Source organism: Canis lupus, chromosome 20 (genome assembly GCF_003254725.2).
Source record: "Canis lupus dingo isolate Sandy chromosome 20, ASM325472v2, whole genome shotgun sequence".
NCBI lineage: Eukaryota > Metazoa > Chordata > Mammalia > Carnivora > Canidae > Canis > Canis lupus.
Window position 1 is genome coordinate 40,153,827 of NC_064262.1, and position 24,568 is coordinate 40,178,394.

Genomic DNA, 24,568 nt, shown 5'->3' on the forward strand with positions numbered 1-24,568 from the left:
GGCAGCCTCAGAAAGCAGGGAAATGAGTTATAGCTGCATTTTGGAGTTTGATCCCTGGCTGCCCCTGGCATTGCCCACTTTCCTCCAACAACCTTCCTAGGGCTACAGGGCCTCATCGCTGAACTCGCCTGGGCAGCTACTGCCAACTGCACCACCACCACAAGTCACAACTCGCTCTGTGCACCTGACAAGTAGGGCACAGACTGCAAGGGGAGTAATATGGCTTGGCCTGGGAGGGTTCGTGAACAGGAACCGCTCCTCGTGCTGTTGCTGCCCAGTTCCCTTGGGTCCTGCTTCATCCCTTAACTAAAAACCTTTGAGAAGGAATCGGAGCCCTCTTGGGCCTGTTCCCTGGTCGAGGTAATTTTCGCCGCCACCGCTGCGCTGCCTAGACCGAATCTGCTGTGCCTGCGGCTCCGCACCGCCTGGGCGGTGCCCGCATCCGGCCAGGGCGCACCCTCCCACCCGGCTGGAGGGAGGGCGGAGGCCGGATGAGGCGGGGCCGTGGGGGCGGAGCGCCCGGAAAAGTGCCTGCGCCACGTGATCCCACAATCTTCGCGGTCTCCCGCCGCAGCTGGGCACTCCTTGGGTAGCCAGTCATGTGCGCGGCTGCCCTTGCCGCAGCTGCCGTGGCGGCGGCCCCGCGCTCCGTGTACGCCTTCTCAGCGCGTCCGCTGGCCGGCGGGGAACCTATGAGCCTGGGTTCCCTGCGGGGCAAGGTGCTGCTCATCGAGAATGTGGCGTCGCTCTGAGGCACAACGGTCCGGGACTACACCCAGATGAACGAGCTGCAGCGGCGCCTCGGACCCCGGGGCCTGGTTGTGCTCGGCTTCCCGTGCAACCAGTTCGGGCATCAGGTACGCGGCGAGGGGCAGAGTGGGGTGGGCTTGCGCCTGGGGTTGGGAGCGGCGGCGAGACGGCCGCCGGGCAGGAGAGCCGCAGACCCTGGCTGCAGAGAGACGGGCTGCTGGCGCTCGTCCCAGCTCGTCTCGGGTCTGCCTAGGGGTTGTACAGGAAAGGCAAGAGCTTGATGACTCATCGAGAAACCTCTCGTTTGCGGTTCGAACGTTTCCCCTCCCCTTGCGGGCCCGGATTCCAGTTTCTCTTCCCTCCCGCAGGAAAACGCTAAGAACGAAGAGATCCTGAATTCCCTCAAGTACGTTCGACCTGGCGGCGGGTTCGAGCCCAACTTCACGCTTTTTGAGAAGTGCGAGGTGAACGGCGCGCAGGCGCACCCCCTCTTCGCCTTCCTGCGGGAGTCTCTGCCTGCCCCCAGTGACGACACCACTGCGCTAATGACCGACCCCAAGTTCATCACCTGGTCCCCGGTGTGCCGCAACGACGTTGCCTGGAACTTTGAGAAGTTCCTAGTGGGCCCAGATGGTGTGCCTGTGCGCAGGTATAGCCGCCGCTTCCCAACCATCGATATCGAGCCTGACATCGAAGCCTTGCTGTCCCAGGGGCCCAGCTGTGCCTAGGCAACCCTCCTTTCCCTGCTGCTTGGCAGTCACAGCGCTGCCCTCTGGGGATTTCATCCATGATGGTGTTTCCTTGAAATCTGCATGGAGGAACGCCTGATTTCCAGGAAAGTCCCCTGAGCTGGGCTTGGGCTCTTCTTGTCCATCCCAGAACCCCCTCCCTAACTAGGCTCCTCACTAATAAAGTGTTGGCCGTCAGCAGAATTGTGTGTTTGTCTTGGTCAGTTGGGGACACCTTCCTTAGTAACCTGTCACAGGGCTGTGAGCTTAAGTCCCTGCCCCTTGGCCTTTGTTTTAGCCAAGCCTGAACTTCCTGTGCTTTTGTTTTCGGTGTGTGGAAAGCCTAACTCCTGTCCTAGTGTTTTTCCCTCTGCCAGGATATTCAGTAGGGCCATCCCAAGGCCCTCTTACAAAAGAAAGTCCTGATTCCAAAAAGAGGAAGACAAGTCAAGGGCTAACTATCTAATCACAGCAGTAGGCCTCCTTTCCAAATATTTGCTAGGCATGAAACAATATTCACAAAAAAATAACACCATGAGTTCTCATTCAGAGTATGGCTTCTCCAAGTGCCAGGCCCACATGTTTTACACAATTGTAAGTCCATGCAATTTTACAGTTTGTTTTCCATTACTTGTTAGATCATTGCATGTTGCTACCCAGGTTTACTTAGTCTGCTCTGGTGCTGCCCATACTGGTTGTTGCCTCTCATGTATTCAGAGTGAGAAGGGTATCAACTGGCCCTTCTGAACATGCCCTGCATGGCACTTAGCAATTGGAATTGGACGATTAGGCTCAGGGTAGGGGCTTATCTTGGGGGCCAGCTGCTGTTTCTCAGGTGTGGTTTGGGTCTAACCTCTCCTCTTGGTTCTGCTGCCAATCTTTTGAGACAGACCTGGGGCCACTTCCTATCACAGTCCAGGGGACTCTTCAGCTTGGATGCAGCTTCTGCTTGGGCAGACAAGGATGCAGAAACACGTTAGCAGTGTCACCCAGTCCAGAATGTGGGCTCATCATTCAGTCCTAGACCATGTATTTTGTTGGCTGCCAGGAATGCAGTGCTCAGAAAGGCAGAAAGGATATATAACATATAAAGCTTGTGTAGTTCTGAGGTAGTCCAGTGTACTTTGAGAATAAGAGAGCCTGGCTTACTAGGGAGGAGCATGCTTCCCTCCTGGAGGAAACAGCAGTGAAGCTGAAGAAAAGTCAAGAAGCAGCTGAGGAATGAACTGATGGAGGATGGACAGGCAAGGAGTATGGTGTGCAAGGGTCTGAAGTGGGAAGGGGCATCACTGACTGAATTGGACAACACAAGGACAAGCAGGTTTGGGGAGAAGAGTATGTGTTCAGATTCAGACATCTTGCATGAGACATCCAGGTGGAATATCTGGAGCAAGTAGTTAGGCTCAGAGAAGGAGTAGGGGTTTGAGACAAAGGCCTAGCAAAGGGGACAATAAGTAGCCATTGCAGGGTATGAGATCATCTGGGGGAGTGGCAAGAAATAAGTAGGGGTGGGGGGCAGGGAGGCCCAAGGCCTATTAATTCACTGTAACAGGCACAATGGGAAGAACAAGAATGGAGCCAGGCGTAAGAAGGGATATTTCATAACAGTTGCTGGGGCAAGTGCTTGTGGATTGAACGTTCCTCAGCAAGTAGAGTTTCAAGGGGACAGATGGAGCTGAAGCCAGATAACCAAGTGTCCAAGATGTGTCAGGTCCTGATCTACAATTGAGATATAGAGCCCCCAACAATCACCAAGTTACTTTTTTTTTTTTTAAGATTTTATTTATTCATCAGAGACACAGGCAGAGGGAGAAGCAGCAGGGAACCCCACATGGGACTTGATCCTGGGACTCCAGGATCACGCCCTGGGCCGAAGGCAGACGCAAAACTGCTGAACTACTCAGGTGTCCCATCAAAGTATTTGTTAAAACTTCTGTTCCACTGCCCACATCCAGACACTGCTTTGGAAAGTCTGGGAACTTAGGTTCCTACTCAGCTACCTACCAGCTGAACCTGAGTATAGACTCTGGTCCAACTCTTTCCCTTTCCTGTAAAGGGTCAGTGGGGCCCAACCACATTCTCTGGTTAGGCTCCTAGATGGGAAACCGGGGCTTTCCAAACTAACTTCAACCTCTTCCCGCCCAAGCTGCCTGGTGACTCACTCTTACCTACTTTTTTTTCTCTCTCAGTTTCATGCCTTGGGTTGCCAAAGAAAGGAACTTATATGAGTTCCCAATGTGGCTGCCCCTGGCTGGCATATCCTCCTAAGACTTCAAGCTGCCTGCTTCCCTTGACTTAAAGTCCTTTCCAACTCTCTCTTCTTCAGGAAGAATCAGAATAAAGCCAGTTAAAGCTGCCTCTTCCTCCCCAAGAAACTGGGATTCTTCCCCCAAAACATATAAACACACACTCCTACCGACATTCTTTATCATTCAACCATGAAACCACCACTGGCTCTGACCTGCACCCACGACACCCCATCGTGAATCAGCAGTTCAAATGAACAAGTAAAAGTGAAGGAATCCCAATGAGCCTGCCTGAGGTCCAAGTGTGTAGTTAAAGTGGCTGCAGGACATTGCTTGATTCGGGAGTAGGCAACACCATTTAGGCCACAGGCTTTTTTTTTTTTTTTTTTTTTAAGATTTTATTTATTTATTCATGGGAGACAGAGAGAGAGAGAGGCAGAGACACAGAGAGAGAAACAGGCTCCATGCAGGGAGCCGGACATGGGACTCGATCCTAGGACTCCAGGATCAAGCCCTGGGCCAAAGGGTGGCGCTAAACTGCTGAGCCTCCTGGACTGCCCTGCCACAGGCTTTCTGAGAAGAGAATGACCCATTGTTAGGTTCAGAAGCTTTCATTTTTGCAGTTCTTCCAGAAATACTGGGTTTTCTTTTTGTTGTTGTTGTTGTTAAGATTTTTATTTATTGGGCAGCCTGGATGGCTCAACAGTTTAGTGGTGCCTTCAGCCCAGGGCCTGATCCTGGAGACCTGGGATGGAGTCCCATGTCGGGCTCCCTGCATGGAGCCTGCTTCTCCCTCTGCCTGTGTCTCTGCCTCTCTTTCTCTCTGTGTCTCTCATGAATAAAAAGTAAAATCTTTATTTTTTATTTATTTATTTTTTATTTATTTATGATAGGCACACAGTGAGAGAGAGAGAGGCAGAGACACAGGCAGAGGGAGAAGCAGGCTCCATGCACCGGGAGCCTGACGTGGGATTCGATCCCGGGTCTCCAGGATCGCACCCTGGGCCAAAGGCAGGCGCTAAACCGCTGCGCCACCCAGGGATCCCTTTTTTTTTTTTTTTTTTTTTGTAATTTTTTTTAAAATTTATTTATGATAGTCACACAGAGAGAGAGAGAGGCAGAGACATAGGCAGGGGGAGAAGCAGGCTCCATGCACCAGGAGCCTGACGTGGGATTCGATCCCGGGTCTCCAGGATCGCGCCCTGGGCCAAAGGCAAGCGCTAAACCGCTGCACCACCCAGGGATCCCAAAAGTAAAATCTTTAAAAAAATTTTTTATTTATTCATGAGAGACACACATAGAGAGGCAGAGTCATAGGCAGAGGGAGAAGCAGGCTCCCTTGGGGAGCCTGATACAGAACTTGATTCCAGGATTCTGGGATCAGAACTGAGCCAAAGGCAGACGCTCAACCACTGAGCTACCCAGGCGTCCTTGTTTTTGTTTTTAAAGCATCAAATATAAAATTACATAGAAGTACATCAAATCACCACGATGTACACTTTATATATTTTACAATTTTATTGGCCAATTAAATCTCAATAAAACTGAAAAAATATCTGATAAAATTCAGATACATTTTTCACATTTAGCTCTTTATCAGATGACTTCCTGATTCTGTCTCAATGTAGTTCCACAAACAACATTTAAAACTAGCTTAGGGATCCCTGGGTGGTGCAGCGGCTTGGCGCCTGCCTTTGGCCCAGGGCGTGATCCTGGAGACCCGGGATCGAATCCCATGTTGGGCTCCCTGCATGGAGCCTGCTTCTCCCTCTGCCTGTGTCTGCCTCTCTCTCTATCATGAATAAATAAAATCTTTAAAAATAAATAAATAAATAAATAAATAAATAAATAAATAAATAAATAAAAAAAACTAGCTTATTGGGGCAGCCCGGGTGGCTCAGTGGTTTAGTGCTGCCTTCGGCCCAGGGTGTGGTCCTAAAGACCTGGGATCAAGTCCCGTGTCAGGCTCCCAGCGTGGAGCCTGCTTCTCCCTCTGTGTCTCTCTCTCTCTCTCTCTCATGAATAAATAAGTAAAATCTTCAAAAAAATAATAAAATTTAAAAACTAGCCTATTAAAAAAAATTAAAATAGGGGTGCCTGGGTGGCTCAGCAAGTTAAGCATCTGACTTGGCTCAGGTTATGATCTCAGGGTCCTGGGATTGAGCCTCACATCTGGTTCCACACTCACAGGGAGTCTGCTTCTCTCTTCTCTCCCTCTCCTTCATGTTCTCTCTGTTGGCAGATTTCTGTTATTTTACAATCAACAAATCACACATGGAGGTATGACATGGCTGGGATGGTACTAAAATAAAGCCCAGCTCCAGCTGGTCACACAAGTTATCAGACACATGCTTTGCATCAGGCTCTGCTGGAGTGGGAGCTGGGAGCACAAATAATAGAAGTTCTTGCCTGAGGAGTAAGGGCTTGTGGAACCCGACCCTAACCCTGGAAGAACTAGAGAAGCAAACTCTAAGCCCCAACATCCTTAGTTTTGACCTTCCTAAGGACAAATCAACTCTAGATTTTTTTTTTAAGATTTTATTTATTTATTCATGAGAGACACACAGAGAGGGAGAGAGGCAGAGACACAGGCAGAGGAAGAAGCAGGCTCCATACAGGGAGCCTGGCGCAGGACTCAATCCCAGGTCTGCAGGATCACGCCCTGCCGAAGGCGGTGCTAAACCGCTAAGCCACTGGGGCTGCCCTAAAATCTTTTTTAAAAAATGAAATGTACTTCTAGAAACTTTTACTTTTTCATAGTCCCCTGGTCAGGTTAAAGGAGCACAGACAAGAAGAAAACAAAAATATCCCCTGAAGAGACCTGTAATCAAAAGCTCCCCAATATTTGTGAACACTGCCATGTGTACTCTGTCATTGCTGACCAAGTATGGACCAATGCTGACTTGGGAGGGCCAACTCCAGTTAGGTGTAGAGCAAGCCACAGTGCCAGCAAGGCAAGAACTTTATGATTTGGAACCAAATAAAGCTTAACATTCACACACCCAGACATTACAAACTCTCAATTAGGTCATCACAGTTCAAGATCAAGCAGTACATGACAAATAAGTCAAACCTGTTCCCTCTAGCTCTCTTCCTGCTTTCCTTCCTGTTCTTGTGGCCCAAGCTGCCATGGCAATGGGTGGGGTGTTCAGTTCTGAGGTTTGGCTGTGAGGCCAAGTGAGTATCCTACTAGGCCTACACCTTTCCTAGGCTAAAAGGCCCAAAGAGGACATGGCCCCAGTGCCAAAGTGTCTCCTGACCTGAATCATTCATTTCTTCCATAATACACAGGTCACCCACAACAACAGGAACACACGGGCAGATGTTCATTGTTTCTAATTCTCAATCTTTAACATTTTAATCAAACTCACTAGGGACGCCTGGGTGGCTAAGTGGTTGGGCATCTGCCTTGAGCTCAGGGCGTGATCCTGGGATCCGAGATCAAGCTCCACGTCGGGCTCCCTTCGAGGAGCCTGCTTCTCCCCCTACCTGTGTCTCTGCCTCTCTCTCTGTATCTCTCATGAATAAATGAATAAATCTTTAAAAAAAAAAAACTCACTAAAAGCGTTTTATTTTTAATTAATTTTTTTTAAAGTTTTATTTATTTATTCATGAGAGACAGAGAGAGAGAGAGAGAGAGAGAGAGGCAGAGACACAGGCAGAGAGAGAGAGAAGCAGGTTCCACGCAGGGAGCCTGATCTGGAACTTGATCCCGGGACTCCAGGATCACGCCCTGGGCCGAAGGCAGGCGCTAAACCGCTGAGCCACCCAGGGATCCCCTTAATTAATTTATTTATTTATTTTATTTTTTATTTTTTTTATGATAGTCACACAGAGAGAGAGAGAGAGAGAGAGAGGCAGAGACATAGGCAGAGGGAGAAGCAGGCTCCATGCACCGGGAGCCCTACGTGGGATTCGATCCTGGGTCTCCAGGATCGGGCCCTGGGCCAAAGGCAGGCGCCAAACCGCTGCGCCACCCAGGGATCCCTAATTTATTTTTTTAAAAAGATTTCATTTATATATTCATGAGAGACACACAGAGAGAGGCAGAGACATAGGCAGAGGAAGAAGCAGAGCAGGCTTCCTGTGGGGAGCCTGATGCGGGACCCAATCCCAGGACTCGGGGATCACGACCCTAGTGGGAGGCAGATGCTCAACCACTGAGCCACCGAGGTGCCCCTAATTTAATTTTTAAGTTCTATTTATTTAAGTAATCTTTATAGCCAACATGGGGCTTGAACTCAGGACCCTGAGATCAAAAGTGACATGTTCTTTCCAAATGAGCCAGCCAGGTACCCCAATAAAAACGTTTTAATATGGGGGATCCCTGGGTGGCACAGCGGTTTAGCTCCTGCCTTTGGCCCAGGGCACGATCCTGGAGACCCGGGATCGAGTCCCACGTCGGGCTCCCGGTGCATGGAGCCTGCTTCTCCCTCTGCCTATGTCTCTGCCTCTCTCTCTCTCTCACTGTGTGCCTATCACAAATAAATAAAATAAAATAAATTAAAAAAAAACGTTTTAATACTTTGGAAGTAATTATTTTCTGACTACGACATTTCTCTTCCTCACATTTCGACTACTGGCACTTTGTGATCTTAGTATAAATTTTTTAGGAACTATACATAATTAGAGCAAGATTTTTACAGCCATTTAATAGCACTGAAGAGATCCTGCCTTAAAAAGTTTTCATATTTATAATTAGGTTTTGGCCCCTTTTCTAGTGGTGCTGAGGACTTGTCCTACTTCCTTAAGACTCTGACCCATGCCATAAATGGTATAGGAGAAACTGCTAAAAAAAGAAGAGAGAAGTAGACACCCTGTAATGTAGGTTCTGAAGTCATGTCGATAACCCAGCTTTCTTTTTCCATAAATAACAGGGCTAAAGGTGGTGTTTCTCATTTAACAACATTTTTAACATTTTCTTTTTTTTAAATGTTTTTTAAAGATTTTATTTATTTATTCATAGAGATGCAGAGAGAGAGAGAGAGAGGTAGAGACACAGAGGGAGAAGCAGGCTCCATGCAGAGAGCCTGACATGGGACTCGATCCAGGGTCTCCAGATCACGCCCTGGGTTGCAGGTGGCGCTAAACCGCTGCGCCACCAGGGTTGCCCCATTTTTAACATTTTCAAATAACTTTCACAGAAGGGCACTCAGGTTGTAAAGGTCGGCTCCCCAGATGCAGAATTATCACGTGGTGGTAATTCTTATCTGCGGAGGATTAACTGCTATGAAGTTATTCAGTTACTCAAGACAGTTTTATTTCCAAATTTACTTTTCTTCTCCTAGCTACCCAACTCCCAAGAGGCCTGTGTTACCAGAGGGTACCTGAGGGGTGTCCCAGGTAGCGTGTATTCTTTTTTTTTTTTTTTTTTTAATTTTTATTTATGATAGTCACACAGAGAGAGAGAGAGAGAGAGGCAGAGACATAGGCAGAGGGAGGAGCAGGCTTATTGCACCGGGAGCCCGACGTGGGATTCGATCCCGGGTCTCCAGGATCACGCCTTGGGCCAAAGGCAGGCGCCAAACCACCGTGCCACCCAGGGATCCCAGGTAGCGTGTATTCGATTCATGCTAATTTCAATTAGCCAAAACCCAGGATAAAAATAGTAAATCTGCTCAAATGACCTACCACACCTTCACCTAGCCAGTGATCCCTCCTCCATCCCCAACACTGAACATGGCTCATCTGTTTCTCCTTCCTCATTGCCATCTCTCTAGTTAAAGGTTCCTAATAGGTCTCTTCTCAGCTTCAGCTAGTTTGTCTCTGATCCAAAACCTTTTACAATATCTGGGGGGCATTTATTTATTTTTATTTTTTAAAGATTTTACTTATTTATTCATGAGAGACAGAGAGAGGCAGAGACACAGGCAGAGGGAAAAGCAGGCTTCTCTGTGGGTGAGCCTGATGTGGGACTCAATCCCAGGACCCTGGGATCACAACCGGAGCCAAAGGCAGATGCTCAATCACTGACCCACCCCGGCATCCCTCTGTGAGCCATTTAAAGCAGAATATATGGCCTTTCTGGCCTCTGTTTTAGCTTTAGATAAAAGGTTCTTTCCACTACTCTGTGCCCAGTTTAATTTCTAATCCTTAATCTTTGGTTCTGCCCTACTTGTTCCAGAAATTGACTCCTGTAGTTTCCCTCCTTGTAACATGCACCTCCAATTTCTATGCTTCTTAAAGCCACACTCAAGGGGGCACCTGGGTGCTCAGGTTGTGATCCAGCAGGGCCTGGGATAGAGTCCTGCATCAGTCTCCCTGTGTGGAGCCTGTTCTGTCTCTCTCTGTGTGTCTCATGAATAAATAAAATCTTAAATAAAAATAAAACCACACTCAAATGCTACCAAGTCAAACTTGCCCTTTCACAACTCTAGGGGTCTACAGTCTTTGGTTCATACCCTTTCATGGCACTTACCTATACCATACAGTGCTTGATGCTGGGGTTATTTACGGAAGATCTCTTCTCCATTAGTTTGAAATCAGGCACTGTGACATTTTTTGGGGCAGGAACTGCTAGAAAATGAATGGTGACTCATCAAGGCCAGCTGCCCGGTCTCCCTGCTCTGGGCTTACTTCCCACTCCATGAGGCGAGCTGTGCTTTTTGTATGCAGGGCTGAGTGGAAGACACATAGTGTTCAGGATACTGAATCTTGTTGCAGCAACAAATTATTATTATCATTACTTTTAAAGATTTTAATTATTTATTCATGAGAGACAGAGAAGCAGAGACACAGGCAGAGGGAGAAGCAGGCTCCATGCAGGGAGCCCGTTGAGGGACTCGATCCTCAGACTCCAGGATCACGCCCTGGGCCAAAGGCAGGTGCCAAACCACTGGACCACCCAGGCGTCCCTGTAGCAACAAATTAAGCAGCAACTTGGGCACCTAATGTGGAGAACACACCCAGATCTCTCCTTCTAACCTCGCTGCTATCGCCACTCAGCGGCTGCTTGTTTCCCTGACAAGGCAAGCAGCTAGCTGTGTGGAGGGCTTGGGTTATTCGGTCGTGGGCCATGATTCTTGCGTCTAGACTGTTTGAAAGGAGTGTTAATGACTAGATTAGACCGTCGAGTCCCGGTCCCAAGGCGCAGGTATACCTGCACTCTCCAATATCCCTGCAGGGCTTCCAGGACCGGCACCCGGATCCCCCGTTTGGAAGGCTAAGGACTGGCCTAAGATCTCCAGCTCAAAGCAAGAAAAGCTAGTTCCAGGGCTTCTCGCAACTGGCCCTGGGTTGATCTAGAAAGCAGGCTAACACCGTGGGCCTGGACGGGGTGCCTGAGGGGTCAAGGGGACTACGGTCAGGTGCCTAGAGATCGCCGGGCTCGACGAAGGGATGCAAGTCAGCCCACCTCGCGGCCCCCAGGGCGGCAGAAAGGGCCCGCACGTTTGCCAGTACCCACCTCCTCCTCCGGCCCCCTCCCGGCTCCGCCCCGCACGGGTGGGGAAGGGCCGCACGTGATAGGGAGAAAAGGCAGAAACAGGCGAGCGGACATTCGAGGCCGCGGCGCTAGGTGGGGCTTGGGTACGCGCGCGCATGCGTGCGTGCGTGCGTGCGTGGGCGTGGCCCACAGCACGCCGTGCGCGAGGCGGATGTCCGGGCCGGCTGGGCCGGGGCGGCTGACGAGATGGCGGAAGGTGGAGGGTACCGTGAGCGGCCTGATGCGGAGACCCAGAAATCCGAGCTCGGGGCCTTGATGAGGACCACGCTCCAACGAGGGGCGCAGTGGTGAGCACCGGGCCAGCCTTTCCGCCGCCCAGACCCAGAGGCAGGGGCTCTGGTCCTTAGGCCAGACCTCTCTTTCCCGGCTTGGATAGGGGCCGGGTGGGGGCGGTGTTAGTGACCCTGAGAGGGTGTCCTGAACCTTGTCTCTCAGAAGAGGACCCGTAGAAGCACCTCAGGGAAAGTGTGAGGGTTATCCTTGCCCTTTCGGAGCCCCAGAGGGCGGACCCGGTGGGGGGTAGGGGCTACAGGGTGGGGGAAGGGGCGTGCTCACGGGGACCTTCAGGATGGGAAGAGCCCCTTACCTTCGAGGACTCTCTGTGTGACCTTGAGGGAAGGCGACCACACCTCCCAGACCTCGGTACCTTACTATTAAAGCCAGGGTAACAGTATTTGGCATCCCCACGTTATGGGTTGAGAAGAACATCAGAAGTAGATACTTTTGTAACTTGTAAATTCTCGAACAGATGTCAAGGTTAGAAGTTGAACAAATGTTTGAAAGCTCCGGGTTACTTTGGTAGCAAGTGTCAAAAATAATTGTGGCAGCAGCGTTTCAGTGTGGGGGAGGAGGATAACTTAGAGCCTAGATAAGAAGGTGAAAAGTCCATGGTTTAGAAGAGCAAATCTGAGACAGTAGGCTTCTTAATAAATTAGTAGAAAGGACAGTTCTTCCACTAGTGAAGAGATTCCTGGGTGGTATTATTGTGTGGGAGTAGAAAGCTAAGGCTTAGATTTGCATCGAATATGATTGAACATCGAATCTTTAAGAAATTAGGTGGTGTTTATGCTACTTAAGGTAATTGAGCAGGAAAGGGAAACATTTGGATTAGGAGGAATTCAGATAGGGCTGTACAGCAGGGCAAGCAGAAGTTATCCTGCTTCGGAGTGATAGATGAAGAATATGTGGCAAGATCAGAGAGAGGATGTTTCAGATAGTCTAAGGTCACACTAAAAGTGTTTGGAGAGTATTGTTCAAGGGGTTTAGAGGGAGGAACACCTGGGTGTTTCAGCGGTTGAGCATCTGCCTTCGGCTCAGGGTGAGATCCTGTAGACACGGGATGGAGTCCCACATCAGGCTCCGTGCAGGGAGCCTGCTTCTCCCTCTGCCAGTGTCTTTGCCTCTCTTTCTCTGTCTCTCACGAATAAATGAAATCTTAAAAAAAAAAAAAAAAAAAAGTGGGAGGGGGGTTTTGGAGGGAAAAGAGCATTTTTTAAAAAAGATTTTATTTATTTCTTAGAGCGAGGCAGAGACACAGGCAGAGAAGCAGGCTCCGCCCACACAGGGAGCCTGATGTAGGACTCGATTCCAGATCCCAGGATCATGCCCTGAACCAAAGGCAGATGCTCAATCACTGAGCCACCTAGGTGTCCAGGAAAGGAGCATTTTAAAGATTTGGGTGTATATATAGATCCTTGTGGCTTTTGGGAAGCTACCTGATCATTCAGGTTTGTTTTTTATAAAACCTAAAGGACTTTGGGATACCTGAGTGGCTCAATCAGTTTTAAGCGCCTTGCTTCACCTTGGGTCATGATCCTGGGGTCCTGGGATTATCCCTGCATCAGGCTCCCTGTTCAGCAGGGGGTCTGCCTCTCCCTCTTCCCCTCCCCCTGCTTGTGAACTCTCAAGTGCTCTCTCTTAAATGAATAGATAGACAAAATCTTTAAAAAAAAAAAAACAAAAAACCTTGAAGGATTCACCAATATGATTGTTGTGCTTCCCCCCCCCCACAAAGATTTACTCCTCCTCTCTTAATTGTAAAACATCATAGTGATACTTTTTAAAAATTTTTTCATAGTGATACTTTTAAAAGTTAACTTGTCTGTCCTAGACAAGAACTTCTATAAAGATCATTTGAAAAAAAAAAAAAGATCATTTGAAATTACTGAATTACTCATTAGTGAACAGGAATTTACTCATAGGAGGACTTCATTTAAATAAGCTTGAATCCAAAAATAAATAAATAAATAAATAAATAAATAAATAAATAAGCTTGAATCCAATAATTTCCTTTCATTTATTTATTCATTTATTTATTTATTCTTTTTTTTTTTTTTTTTTTTTTTTTAAGTAGATTCCATACCCAGTTGTAGAGTGCTGTGTAGGGCTTGAACTCACAACTCTGAGATCAGGACTTGATTTGAGACCAATAATTGGATGCTTAAGCAACTGAGCCACCCGAGCACCTCTCATTCTTTTCTTTTTCTTTCTTTCTTTCTTTTTTTTTTTTTTTTTTTTAAAGACTTTATTTATTCATGAGACAGAGAGAGAGGCAGGTTCCATGCAGGAAGTCTGACGTGACTCGATCCCAGGTTTCCAGGATCACACCCTGGCCTGAAGGCAGTATAAACCGCTGAGCCACTTGGGCTGCCTGAGAGTGTTTTTATTTTTTTTATTTTTTATTTATTTAAAAAAAATTTTTTTTTTTTTTAAATTTATTTATGATAGTCACAGAGAGAGAGAGAGAGAGAGAGGCAGAGACACAGGCAGAGGGAGAAGCAGGCTCCATGCACCGGGAGCCTGATGTGGGATTCGATCCCGGGTCTCCAGGATCGCGCCCTGGGCCAAAGGCAGGCGCCAAACCACTGCGCCACCCAGGGATCCCGAGAGTGTGTTTTTAAATGGGAATTGTGTGTTCTCCAGGTGGAAAGACCATAAAAAATTTAAAGGAGCAACTGCAGAAACTCAGAATCTCAGTTTTTCTGGCATAGTAAATTTTTATCTCTGTCTAGGTATCTTATTGACAGCCGGTGGTTCAAGCAGTGGAAGAAGTATGTGGGTTTCGACAGCTGGGATATGTACAATGTGGGTGAACACAATCTGTTTCCTGGCCCGATAGATAACTCTGGACTCTTCTCAGGTATATTATCCTATTGCTTTTCTAAGTGAAATAACCACCTAAGCAGTGGCCTGAGGTCATATTTATCATTAACATGAAGTTGTGAACCTAACTTTCCTACTGTGATGGATTAGAAACAAGTGTCCTTGATTTGAGTCAATAGCAGAAATCTTTGTAGACCCTCAGGGAGAAGTTAAACTATTTTTCCCCAAACTTAACTGCTTCAGGCAGAAGCATGCTTCTAACATTTTTCTTTTGCAAATTAGTTTTGCTAGAGATGTCAGATTTTATATTAATTAGATGTGGAATGGAAAGAAGTAGGATATCATTTTGAAATTGCATCTGGAATCTGAAATTTGGGTACTATAATTTTTTGTGTTATCTTTTTAGTGGAACAAATTGCACACCTGTCTACATCCATCAAGCATTCCCATGATAGTAGTTTGTCATAGGAGTAGTGTGAAGAGAGGTGGAAGGTAGAGTTATTAACACCGTCACATTGGAAGAAGTGATTGAAAAGATTAGCATGACATACCAGAGCTGGGCTAGTACCTATAGATGCATAGATAAGACAATTGATCTTTCCTGGGCTGTGTTTTGCCTAGCTTTAGACTCCTTTGCAAGCAGGACAGAGCTGATCTATTGATTGTGCCCAAGACGGGGAGTAGGAAGGCAGACAATGTATGAGGCTTGATCCAAGTACTTTTTTTTTTTTTTTTTTAATTTTTATTTATTTATGATAGTCACACAGAGAGAGAGAGAGAGGCAGAGACACAGGCAGAGGGAGAAGCAGGCTCCATGCACCGGGAGCCCAACGTGGGACTCGATCCCAGGTCTCCAGGATCACGCCCTGGGCCAAAGGCAGGCGCCAAACCGCTGCGCCACCCAGGGATCCCCTTGATCCAAGTACTTAACGCTAACCTGGGTGTTTTTAAAAATGAGCAGTTCTTCAAATCAGACTTGTTTTAGGGGAGGTCTTAGTGGCATAATAATTCATGTGCTTTGTTTCCTGATGATGTAGGTCAGATGGTGTCATCACATCATGAAGTTGGCCTGAGGGAGCATGGGATTGTGTGTACATTCTCTCCCCCCTCCCTTTATTTTTTTAAGTAACCTCTAACCCACGTGAGGCTTGAACTCATGACCCTGAGATTGCTCTACTGACTGAGCCAGGCAGGTCCTCCTCTTTTTTTTTTTTTTTTTTAAATAACAGATTTCTTAATGCTTTTAAGAATACTAGTGATTTGAATTCTAGGGCTAGAGGGGCTCTGTGAAATCATTTTGCATGACCTTCAGTAAGGGCAAGCATTTCTTCCATGGTCCTCCATTTTTATGTCATTTGGCTATGGCTTGAAATATTTACTGTGTGCTTAGGAGGTGAGAAGTGCATTCTGTTCAGACCCTGCTTGGAACATTGACAGTGCAGGAATGACCTATCTCTGGTGAGATAGGTTACCCCCTTAGTTCCCAGACTCAGTCCCCTGTCCCAGTCAGGCTGCCTTTCACCTAGAGAATGGAAGTGGCTGGATGGGACTCTTGAAAGTGTAGGAAGGATAGGGTACAGCATACCCTTGCTTATGTTGGTCTGCAGAGCACCCTTCTTTCCACCTCTGTACCTGCTGTATATCAGATGGAATCCCTGTGTGTAGGCCAAGCAGTGCTCTCACTCCCCCCCCTTATTTGCCTCTGTTGAAGAAATTTGCAGAGACTAAATCCTCGTTCTCAAACCTTTGTGTGATTCTGAGCATGATGCCTTTAGACTGATCTTGTTTCAAGTGAAAATAGTAAACTTCATTGGGAATTCCCAGCCATGTTTCCTATATTTGTACTGAGTCTAGAAGAGTGACGTGGGTGAAAATCATCACAGAGCCTTAAAGAGGAAAATGCCCCGTGGAAATGATGCACTTGGTGTTGGTGGTGCTGAGAGATGCATGCCCCTTTCCCACATTTAAGGGTTTCTAGCCACTGCTTGACACTGTGTGTAATGCCCTTATCTGCATAGTGCTTATTGTTAGAAATGAAGAAGAGTATCTCCCCAAGTTAGACAAGAAGTGAATAACTTCTGTGGGTTTTAATTTATAAATCAGAGAAAAGTTTGGAATTTTCCAAAAGTTTGGAAAGTTTGGTGTCAATTTTGTCAAGCAGAATGATACCAGGGGATCATCCTTTTATTGCTCACCAAAAAAGGCCTGGTTTATTGGTGTTAATAATCATGCCAGAGCTGCTGTGGAAAGTGGTTGGCTCATCAATGAAAAGGATCCATCTATTTTTTATCATTATTATTATTATTTTTAAAGATTTTATTTATTCACGAGAGAGAGAGGCAGGCAGAGACACAGGCAGAGGGAGAAGCAGGCTCCATGTAGGGAGCCCAACCCGGGACTCGATCCTGGGACTCCAGGATTATGCCCTGGGCCGAAGGCAGGAGCTAAACTGCTGAGCCACCCAGGGATCCCCTATGATTATTATGATTATTATTATTATGATAAAATACACATCACTTAGAATTTATCATCTTAACGATTTTTAAGTGTATATAGTATTAAGTATATTCACATTGATTTGCAACCAATCTTGAGGACTTTTTCATGTTGCAGAACTGAAACTCCATACCCATTAAACAATAGCTCCCAATCTCCTTCCCTCTGAGCCCCTGGCAGCCACCATTCTACTTTCTGTGTCTGAATCTCACTATTCTAGATAACCTCTTTTAAGTGGAGTCATTCAGTGTGTTTTTCTGTGACTGCCTTATGTTATTTAGTATCATATTCTTGGGTTCATCCTCATAGCATGTGTCAGGATTTCCTTCCATTTAAACTTTGAATAGTATTCCACTGTAGTTGTATACCCCATCATAATTATCTGTTCATCCAACTCACCTTGGTATTCCTGTCCTCTGCTGCTATTTGACGCCTTTCCTATTCTCCCCGGAAATGAAAAAGGCAGAGGCGGATCAGATCCGAAACTTGGCTCTAAGGAAGGGCAGAAGAGCTGATGGGATAAAGTATAAATTGATGGGGGAGCAAGGGGGCATGTGGGACTGGAAGCCCCAGTCACCTTGTGAATGCTATTTATGATTTTGGTTTTGTTTTGCTTGTATATATTTGCTTTTGTGTGTGTGTGTGTGTGTGTGTGTATGTATGTATTTATTTATTTATTATTTATTTTTGTTAAAGATTTTATTCATGAGACACAGAGAGAGAGGGACAGAGACACAGGCAGAGGGAGAAGCAGGCTCCATGCAGGGAGCCTGATAATGGGACTCGATCCCAGGACCCTAGGATCACAGCCTGAGCCAAAGACAGATGCGCAACTACTGAGCCACCCAGGCATTGCTGGTTTTGGTTTTTAACATCCTATGCCTTGAGTTACAGATGAGGGGCACTGTTGTGCATACTTTTGCTTTCCCACTTTTGTGGTTTGCGCTACAGCAGGAGTGGGTGTTGATTGGCACAGGGAGGCTCCATTGATGGGAGATGATGGTTTAGTCTTCTTTTGATCCAGTTCTTTGGTCCTCAGTTGAGGGAGTGTGTATAAGATTGCGGATGTCCACTTCTGACTTCTACTAGTTATGCTTCCTGCCTGTGGTGCATGTGAGGTGGATGTTTAGCACGTTAGGGTCTTAAAGACATCTCCCTCTGTAAGGGGTTGTCCAGCTGGGTTTTGACTTGGGACTGTGGGAAACTAAGAATACTGAATGACTCTTGATAAAATAAAATTAACTTCAATGATGTGTTTGTTGCTTTCTTAGTAAATCAGAAGATGATACTTGTCTTCAGTGAAGTTTCAGTAAGCAGAGTATTATGTTAAATATTCATATTTAAAGTTTTCATTGTGGATTCGGGAAGCACGTTGAAAATGTAAATAGGTGTTTTTTATTCTGCGTACTCCACTTAATTATAGAAGAAAAACCCGTTTCTTTGAGGGCATGGCTGAAGCCAGGTCTGCTCTATGTTATGACCAGTGACAGAATTTTGTAATTTTGTAACTGTTTCTATAATAATTTTCTTGTTTCTGAAAAGTACATAAGAATTCTGTTAAACATTTCTGGGAAGAAGATGAATGAATTATGAGGTGTTTTGTTTTGTTTTCAGATCCCGAGAGTCAGACATTGAAAGAACATTTAATTGATGAATTGGACTATGTGTTGGTCCCAACCGAGGCCTGGAATAAATTACTAAACTGGTATGGCTGTGTAGAAGGCCAGCAGCCTATTGTCAGAAAAGTGAGTACGCAGATTATCCCAGATGCTGGTCAATATTTGTGAATGCTCCTTGGGGACACCGGTGTTGGTTTTCTGGATGTACCTAAGGGGTTGAATAGATGTGTTTGAGGCTTTGTTTCTGATTCTCTTTAGGGAATTGTGGTCCTAAGTGTGGTGAGTAAGGCTGCTCACCTGGGATGTTACAGTGAGTGGCCTCCAAACATCAGAGCTGCCCAATGGCTTGGGGATGTGTCCAGCAGTGCCATGAGAGCACTTTCTGGAAGGCTGTATGAGAGAAAGTTTATTTGGGGTCATACAGACATACAGTAATATACTGCTTCATTTATCTTACAACTTTTCTGAGACTACTTTTTTCTCTGTGCTTATGAGTCTTTGGCCACACTGTTGAATATCTCAAAAAGCAGATGGTTATAAGCCAGAGAAGAATAGCCTTCTGAGGGAAAGTGGCCCGTGGGATAGAAACCCAGATTCTTCACCCTTTTGGTAAATGGGACTTTGGAGAAGACCACCAATCCTGACTCCCATAGTCATTTGCTTGCTTGTCCTACCAGAGGGGAAATCACAGGAGCCCACATGCCTGCTAATAGGTAGACATTGGGTAAATTACTCACTCTTCCTGGTATGTAGTTCCCTTCTCAGAGTAGGAAAGAGCTGCAGTCCTGAGGCCATGCTTCTAAGAGTCATTGTTTGGGATCAGAACTACCTACTTTCTCCAACTGTAAACTTGGGCCCCTGAGGGGGGTTAGGGATCAAAAAGTTGGGGGTGTGCGGTCTCCTTCAGATGTCCCCTAATGCCCATAGTGCTGCCATATGGTGAGTGTTCTGCTACCACAGGGATTTAGCTACATTCTCTAGTTCTCTCTTTCAACAAACCCTGCAAGAGAGATATCACGGTCCCAACTTAGAGATGAACAGTGCTTTCTCTGTGGTGTAGTGTTCTAGCTAGCTCTGTTTCCATCCTTCCTCATGAGTGGAAAGAAGATTTTAAACTCCTAGGACAGGTGCTTGTGGCTTTAAAAATCTGTCCTTCTGATCCCCTGATCACTTAGGGAAACTGATTTTTTTTTTTTTTTAAGATTTTATTTATTTATACATGAGAGAGACACACATAGAGAGGCCGAGGGAGAAGCAGGCTCCATGCAGGGAGCCCAATGCGGGACTCGATCCCAGGACTCCAGGATCATGCCCTGGGCTGAAGGCAGGCACTAAACCACTGAGCCACCCAGGGATCCCTGGAAAACTGATTATTGTGTGGATTCTGCCTCTTAGCACTGATGAAAACTATCATTTGCAAGACTGCCTGGTATGGAACCACTACTTCACCTGTGCCTCTTGTTTGCAGGTTGTGGAGCACGGCCTGTTTGTCAAGCATTGCAAGGTAGAGGTGTATTTGCTGGAACTGAAGCTCTGTGAGAATAGCAACCCCACCAATGTGCTGAGTTGCCATTTCAGCAAGGCAGACACCATCGGTGAGTAGCTTGGCTAGGGTCCTGAATATCTGGGGGTAGAGTGCAGAGCACCATAGCTGATGGGAAGGAAGCTGGGTACCCCCTCCAGAATTGTTATCCACAGTCTCAGGTTGTGGTTATCAATCCTGACCTGGTTTTTGTGGATAGCTAAGCCTGGGAATCATGTTTTATAGAATGCTAGGTGTGCTTCTACCTGTTTGACATGGTGATAAAGATAAGGAAATGCAGATTCAGAGAGGTTACAGTAACTTAGAGAAAATGTCAGGGCTGGTATTTGAAACCACATTTGTCTTAACCTGGAAGATAAGCTTTCTTACCTTTCTGCATTGCTTATATGTTATAAATGGGACCCACTTCATCAAAGAAGGAGAAACATAAGGAAAATTTCTAGGTATATGAATGAAAGAGGATGTCTGTGGAAGATGTGTGGCCTTAGGAATCACTGAGGGGCTGAGGTTAGTCAGAACTGTTGGTCCAAAGCACCCTGTGACCATCCAAACAGGAAGGAGGATGAGCATTAGGTTGCTATAGCTGGTTTTAGCCTTGTGTCTGGAGAAAACCCTGAGTGATCTTTCTGCCTGTCCCCAGCAACCATCGAGAAGGAGATGCGGAAGCTGTTCAACATCCCTGCTGAGCGTGAAACACGGCTGTGGAACAAATACATGAGTAATACCTACGAGCAGCTGAGCAAGCTAGACAACACTGTGCAGGATGCCGGGCTATACCAGGGTCAGGTAGGATGGCTCAGGCCACACCCAGCAGGCAGCTCTGCCAGGGTCTGTGGCCAGATAGCTTCTGGTTCTGAGCTCGTCAGCAGTGAGGTCCTTTGCATATTCCTTACATGGTTTCCCCTTTCACTTAGGTGCTAGTAATTGAGCCCCAAAATGAAGATGGCACATGGCCGAGACAGACCTTGCAGTCAAAGTAAGTGAACTTTTTCTTGGCTTGTGGCTGGGCACACAGGCGTAAGAGACTCTATTTCCTAACGCTTTTACTTGTGCTATGAAAAAGTTTTCGGATTCAGATGAAGAAACCTTCCATTTCATATCCAGAGTCTGTGATATTGGCCTCAGTAAGCAGCTGGGAAGCTGTCTGAGGAAAGCTGTAAGGGTTTGTGAACACTGTGGTGAGCCTCTCCTTATTGAGAATGAAAGAAGGAAGAGAAGGGTCACAGATCCGGGATTGCTCCTCTGCTAAGAGGTGGCTTTGTTTTTGCCAGGGGCTTTTATTTTCTCCACCTGTGGTTAGAGGCTTAGCTGGAAAAGAAGAGGGCTCAAGCATGGGTCCTGTGTGACTTAAAGTTTGATTCAACCCCCCTTTTTACCCACAGGCCTGTTACTCATTACTGCTCTTTCCACTTACTGGGGCAATTATTCTGCTGTTAAACTGTGCCCTCAGGCACCTCTATCTCAGGAGAGGTTTGTGTGCGTGTGGAATTGTGCATGTCCTGAGAAGGGGATGGAAGAAGTGATGAGTTTTTCTTAACAATATAAGGTGGGAGAATTGTGTCTGTGTTATGATAGTTATGGGTACGGTGCTGGTCTTGGCTCTCTTCCTTCAGTCAGGTCTTGGACAGTAAGTGATAGTGTTGGGCTTGTAGCTCTGTGGAAAATGATGAAAGATACAGGCACTCTCTTGAGAAACACTCCAGAAGATACAACATTTTGCCAACAATCTCATGGGTTTTACAGATAATCTGAAGCCTAGCCATGGACTCTAGTTTTAGAAACCCTGGTCACCAGTTCCTAACAAGATGACAAATAGCTGTGGTAGGCCAAATAATGCCCCCTTCCTTGTCCAAGTCCTAATCCCCAGAACCTGTGAATATGTTAGGTTACATGGCAAAAGTGATTAAGATGTAGTTAAGGGTCTTGACATGGGAAGATTATCCTGGATTATCTGGATGGGCCCAGTGTAATCACAGGGTGATTGGGGAAGACAGAGAAGGAGATGTGGGGACAGAAGCATTAGTCTAGTGATGAAATGCAAGAAAGACTTCACTGGATGACGACCTTAGTTTTGTTGGGTGCAAGGAACTCAGCTAGGTATCTATTAAATCATCCTGATGAACACCTTCGAACTCAACTGGAGATCTAAGAAAAGAATAGCTGCAAATCTACAAATAAAACAGTGACTGCTTTTTACAGGGTAGGAGGTGCAGAGAAATGAATCTGAGGCGATATATGGAAAGATAAACCGCAGAGGGAGGGAGCCTTTGTAAACTGGCTACCAGAAAGTATTAGAACAGTGGGGCACAAAATCAGAACTTTTAGAAGTCTGTTGCCTTGAGGCAAGTCTCTGTCTGAAAGGCACTCAGGTGGGAAAGTGGAGCGGGATCCCAGATGAGACAGTGTTGTCTCAGGATCCCTAGGGTCAGAGGAAGACCAGGCGTGCCCAAGTGTGGCAGGGTTTCCAGGCATCTGGAGTGGGGAAGCCAGCTGCAATCAGTGAGCCTACTCCTGGGACTTGTGCCATAAACCGCAAACTGTTCTCTGAGCAGGGGCCCAGTGAGCTGCAGGACCAGTGCTACACACACACACACACACAATCACACAATGCGTGCAGCAAGAGTCTGCAAGGTCTGGAGACTTGAAGAGGGGTCACGTGCCTGAGATAGAAATGCTCAGTCACAGGCTAGGTGATTGACTGATTTTCCTTGAGGGCACATTGAAGAGTTGGGGCAGGGTACAAGTTTCGGCTTTGGGGCTGGAAATTGGGAGGCTGCCATTTTCATTCTCATCCTCTAAAGCAGTGCGGAAAGGCTTCAGGGAACAAAAGCCACATAGAGCAATCCTGAGCTCTTACTTAGCCTGGCCCCCAGGCAAGGGTGGTACAGTTCTGCCCGGGGCAGACACCTGATAATCAGCACATCAGGCCCCTCCCTCAGAAGATCAGCAAGAATATCCAGCTAGGACCAAGTTTATTGATCATCGAGAACTGCAAAACTCCACACTAGGGGAAAATAGTATATAGAATTCATGGGCTTTTTTCTCATGATTTGTTAGTCTTTAAATTTTAAGTTTTTTCTCATTCCTTTTCAATCGATTTCTTATCAACTTTTTTTTTTAAGTCTTAATTTTCATTTTTACAGTTACTTTTTTTTTTTTTAAGATTTATTTATTCATTCATTCAGAGAGAGCGAAGAGAGAGGCAGAGACACAGGCAGAGGGAGAAGCAGGCTCCATGCAGGAAGCCTGATGGGGGACCCGATCCTGGGTCCCCAGGATCACACCCCGGGCTGCAGGCGGCGCTAAACCGCTGCACCACCGGGGCTGCCCTACAGTTACTTTTTATCCTTTTTCATTTTATGTTTGTATATATATGTTTTTCTTCCTTTATAATTTTGAGATGCAGTTTCTTCTAACAGGCCAAAATACACCCAGGATATAGTGTATTACTTTGTCCTGTTTATCTGTCTATGGATTCTTTTTTTGTGTCTTTTAATTTTCATTTTTACAGTTATATTTTTTCCTTTCGTGGTATTTAATTTTATTTTTGTACATATATAAGGGTTTTTTTTGTTTTGTTTTTACAATTTGGAATCTAGTTGTCTAACAGACCAAAGTACTCACAGGGTCCAGTGTATTGCTCTGTTTATATTCTGTCTTTTGAAAAATTTATTTATTTATGTATTTTAGGTTTGGGGTCTCTTCTGATTTGTTTAGTGTATGTTTTTCTCTGGGGTGGTTGTTGCCATTTTTGTATTTTGTTCTCGTTCATCTATTCTTCTCTGGACAGAATGACAAGATGGGAAAACTCACCTCAAAAAGAACAAGAGGCAGTACTGATTGCTAAGGATCTAATCAGTATGGATATAAGTAAGATGCCAAAACCAGAGTTCAGAATAACGATAGCTACTAACTGGGCTTGAGAAAAGCATAGAAGACTCTAGAGAATTCCTTTTTGAAGAAATACAGGAAATAAAATCTAATCAAGTTGAAATAAAAAAGACTGTTAATGATACGCAATAAAAGTGGAGGCTCTAACTGCTAGGATAAATGAGGCAGAAGAGAGAATTAGTGATAAAGAAGACAGAATTTCAGGGGCAGCCCGGGTGGCTCAGTGGTTTAGCGCCGCCTTCAGCCCCGGGCCTGATCCTGTGGACCCGGGATCGAGTCCCACGTTGGGTTCCCTGCATGGAGCCTGCTTCTCCCTCTGCCTGTGTCTTTGCCTCTGTCTTTCCCTGTGTCTCTCATGAATAAATAAATAAAATATTAAAAAAAAAAAGAAGACAGAATTTCAGAGAATAGAGAAGCTGAGAAAAAGAATTACTGAATCTCGAAGGAAGAATATGAGAGATAATGCTAAACAATTTAGAATAATTGGGATCCCAGAAAAAGAAGAAAGAGGGGGGCAGAAGGTATATTGGAGCAAATTATAGTGGAGAATTTCCCTAAACTGGGGAAGGAAACATGCATTCAAGTCCAGGAGGCACAGAGAGAACCCCCCTCAAATCAGTAACAATAGGTGAGCACTCTGACATATAATACTGAAGCTTGCAAATCTCTGAGACAAAGAAAAATTCCTGAAAGCAGTTCAGGACAAGAGATTGGTTACCTACAAGGATAGAAACATTTGACTTTCAGTA

General features: G+C 46.1%; 2 protein-coding genes and 1 long non-coding RNA gene across 7 annotated transcripts in view; 2 read left to right on the top strand and 1 right to left on the bottom strand.

Annotated features, from left to right (window-relative positions):
• The first annotated feature begins 487 nt into the window (after positions 1 to 487).
• On the top strand, positions 488 to 1,682 carry GPX1 (glutathione peroxidase 1). The gene is made up of 2 exons (XM_025455854.2): positions 488 to 857; positions 1,119 to 1,682. Exons 1-2 carry the CDS (start codon positions 600 to 602, stop codon positions 1,476 to 1,478), a joined length of 618 nt encoding a protein of 205 aa, XP_025311639.1. The 5' UTR covers positions 488 to 599; the 3' UTR covers positions 1,479 to 1,682.
• Positions 1,683 to 9,082: 7,400 nt separating this feature from the next.
• LOC112665780 (uncharacterized) lies at positions 9,083 to 11,256 on the bottom strand. The gene is made up of 2 exons (XR_003140553.2): positions 11,130 to 11,256; positions 9,083 to 10,341 (listed from the first exon to the last, which is right to left on the bottom strand). It is a non-coding gene; the product is annotated as an uncharacterized LOC112665780 (long non-coding RNA).
• A 36-nt stretch (positions 11,257 to 11,292) lies between these two features.
• USP4 (ubiquitin specific peptidase 4) overlaps positions 11,293 to 24,568 on the top strand; it is a 53,272-nt gene continuing 39,996 nt past the window's right edge. For 2 of the 5 annotated variants that reach the window (XM_025455844.3, XM_025455845.3), the window contains exons 1-6: positions 11,296 to 11,455; positions 14,180 to 14,307; positions 18,381 to 18,511; positions 19,854 to 19,980; positions 20,569 to 20,714; positions 20,843 to 20,904. In XM_025455844.3, coding sequence (XP_025311629.1) covers positions 11,355 to 11,455; positions 14,180 to 14,307; positions 18,381 to 18,511; positions 19,854 to 19,980; positions 20,569 to 20,714; positions 20,843 to 20,904 — 695 coding nt within the window. In that variant the 5' untranslated portion in view covers positions 11,296 to 11,354. Of the gene's footprint in view, positions 11,456 to 14,179; positions 14,308 to 18,380; positions 18,512 to 19,853; positions 19,981 to 20,568; positions 20,715 to 20,842; positions 20,905 to 24,568 lie in introns of all 5 variants that reach the window. The other 3 variants (XM_025455846.3, XR_007404203.1, XM_035703187.2) reach the window with 3 other exon arrangements.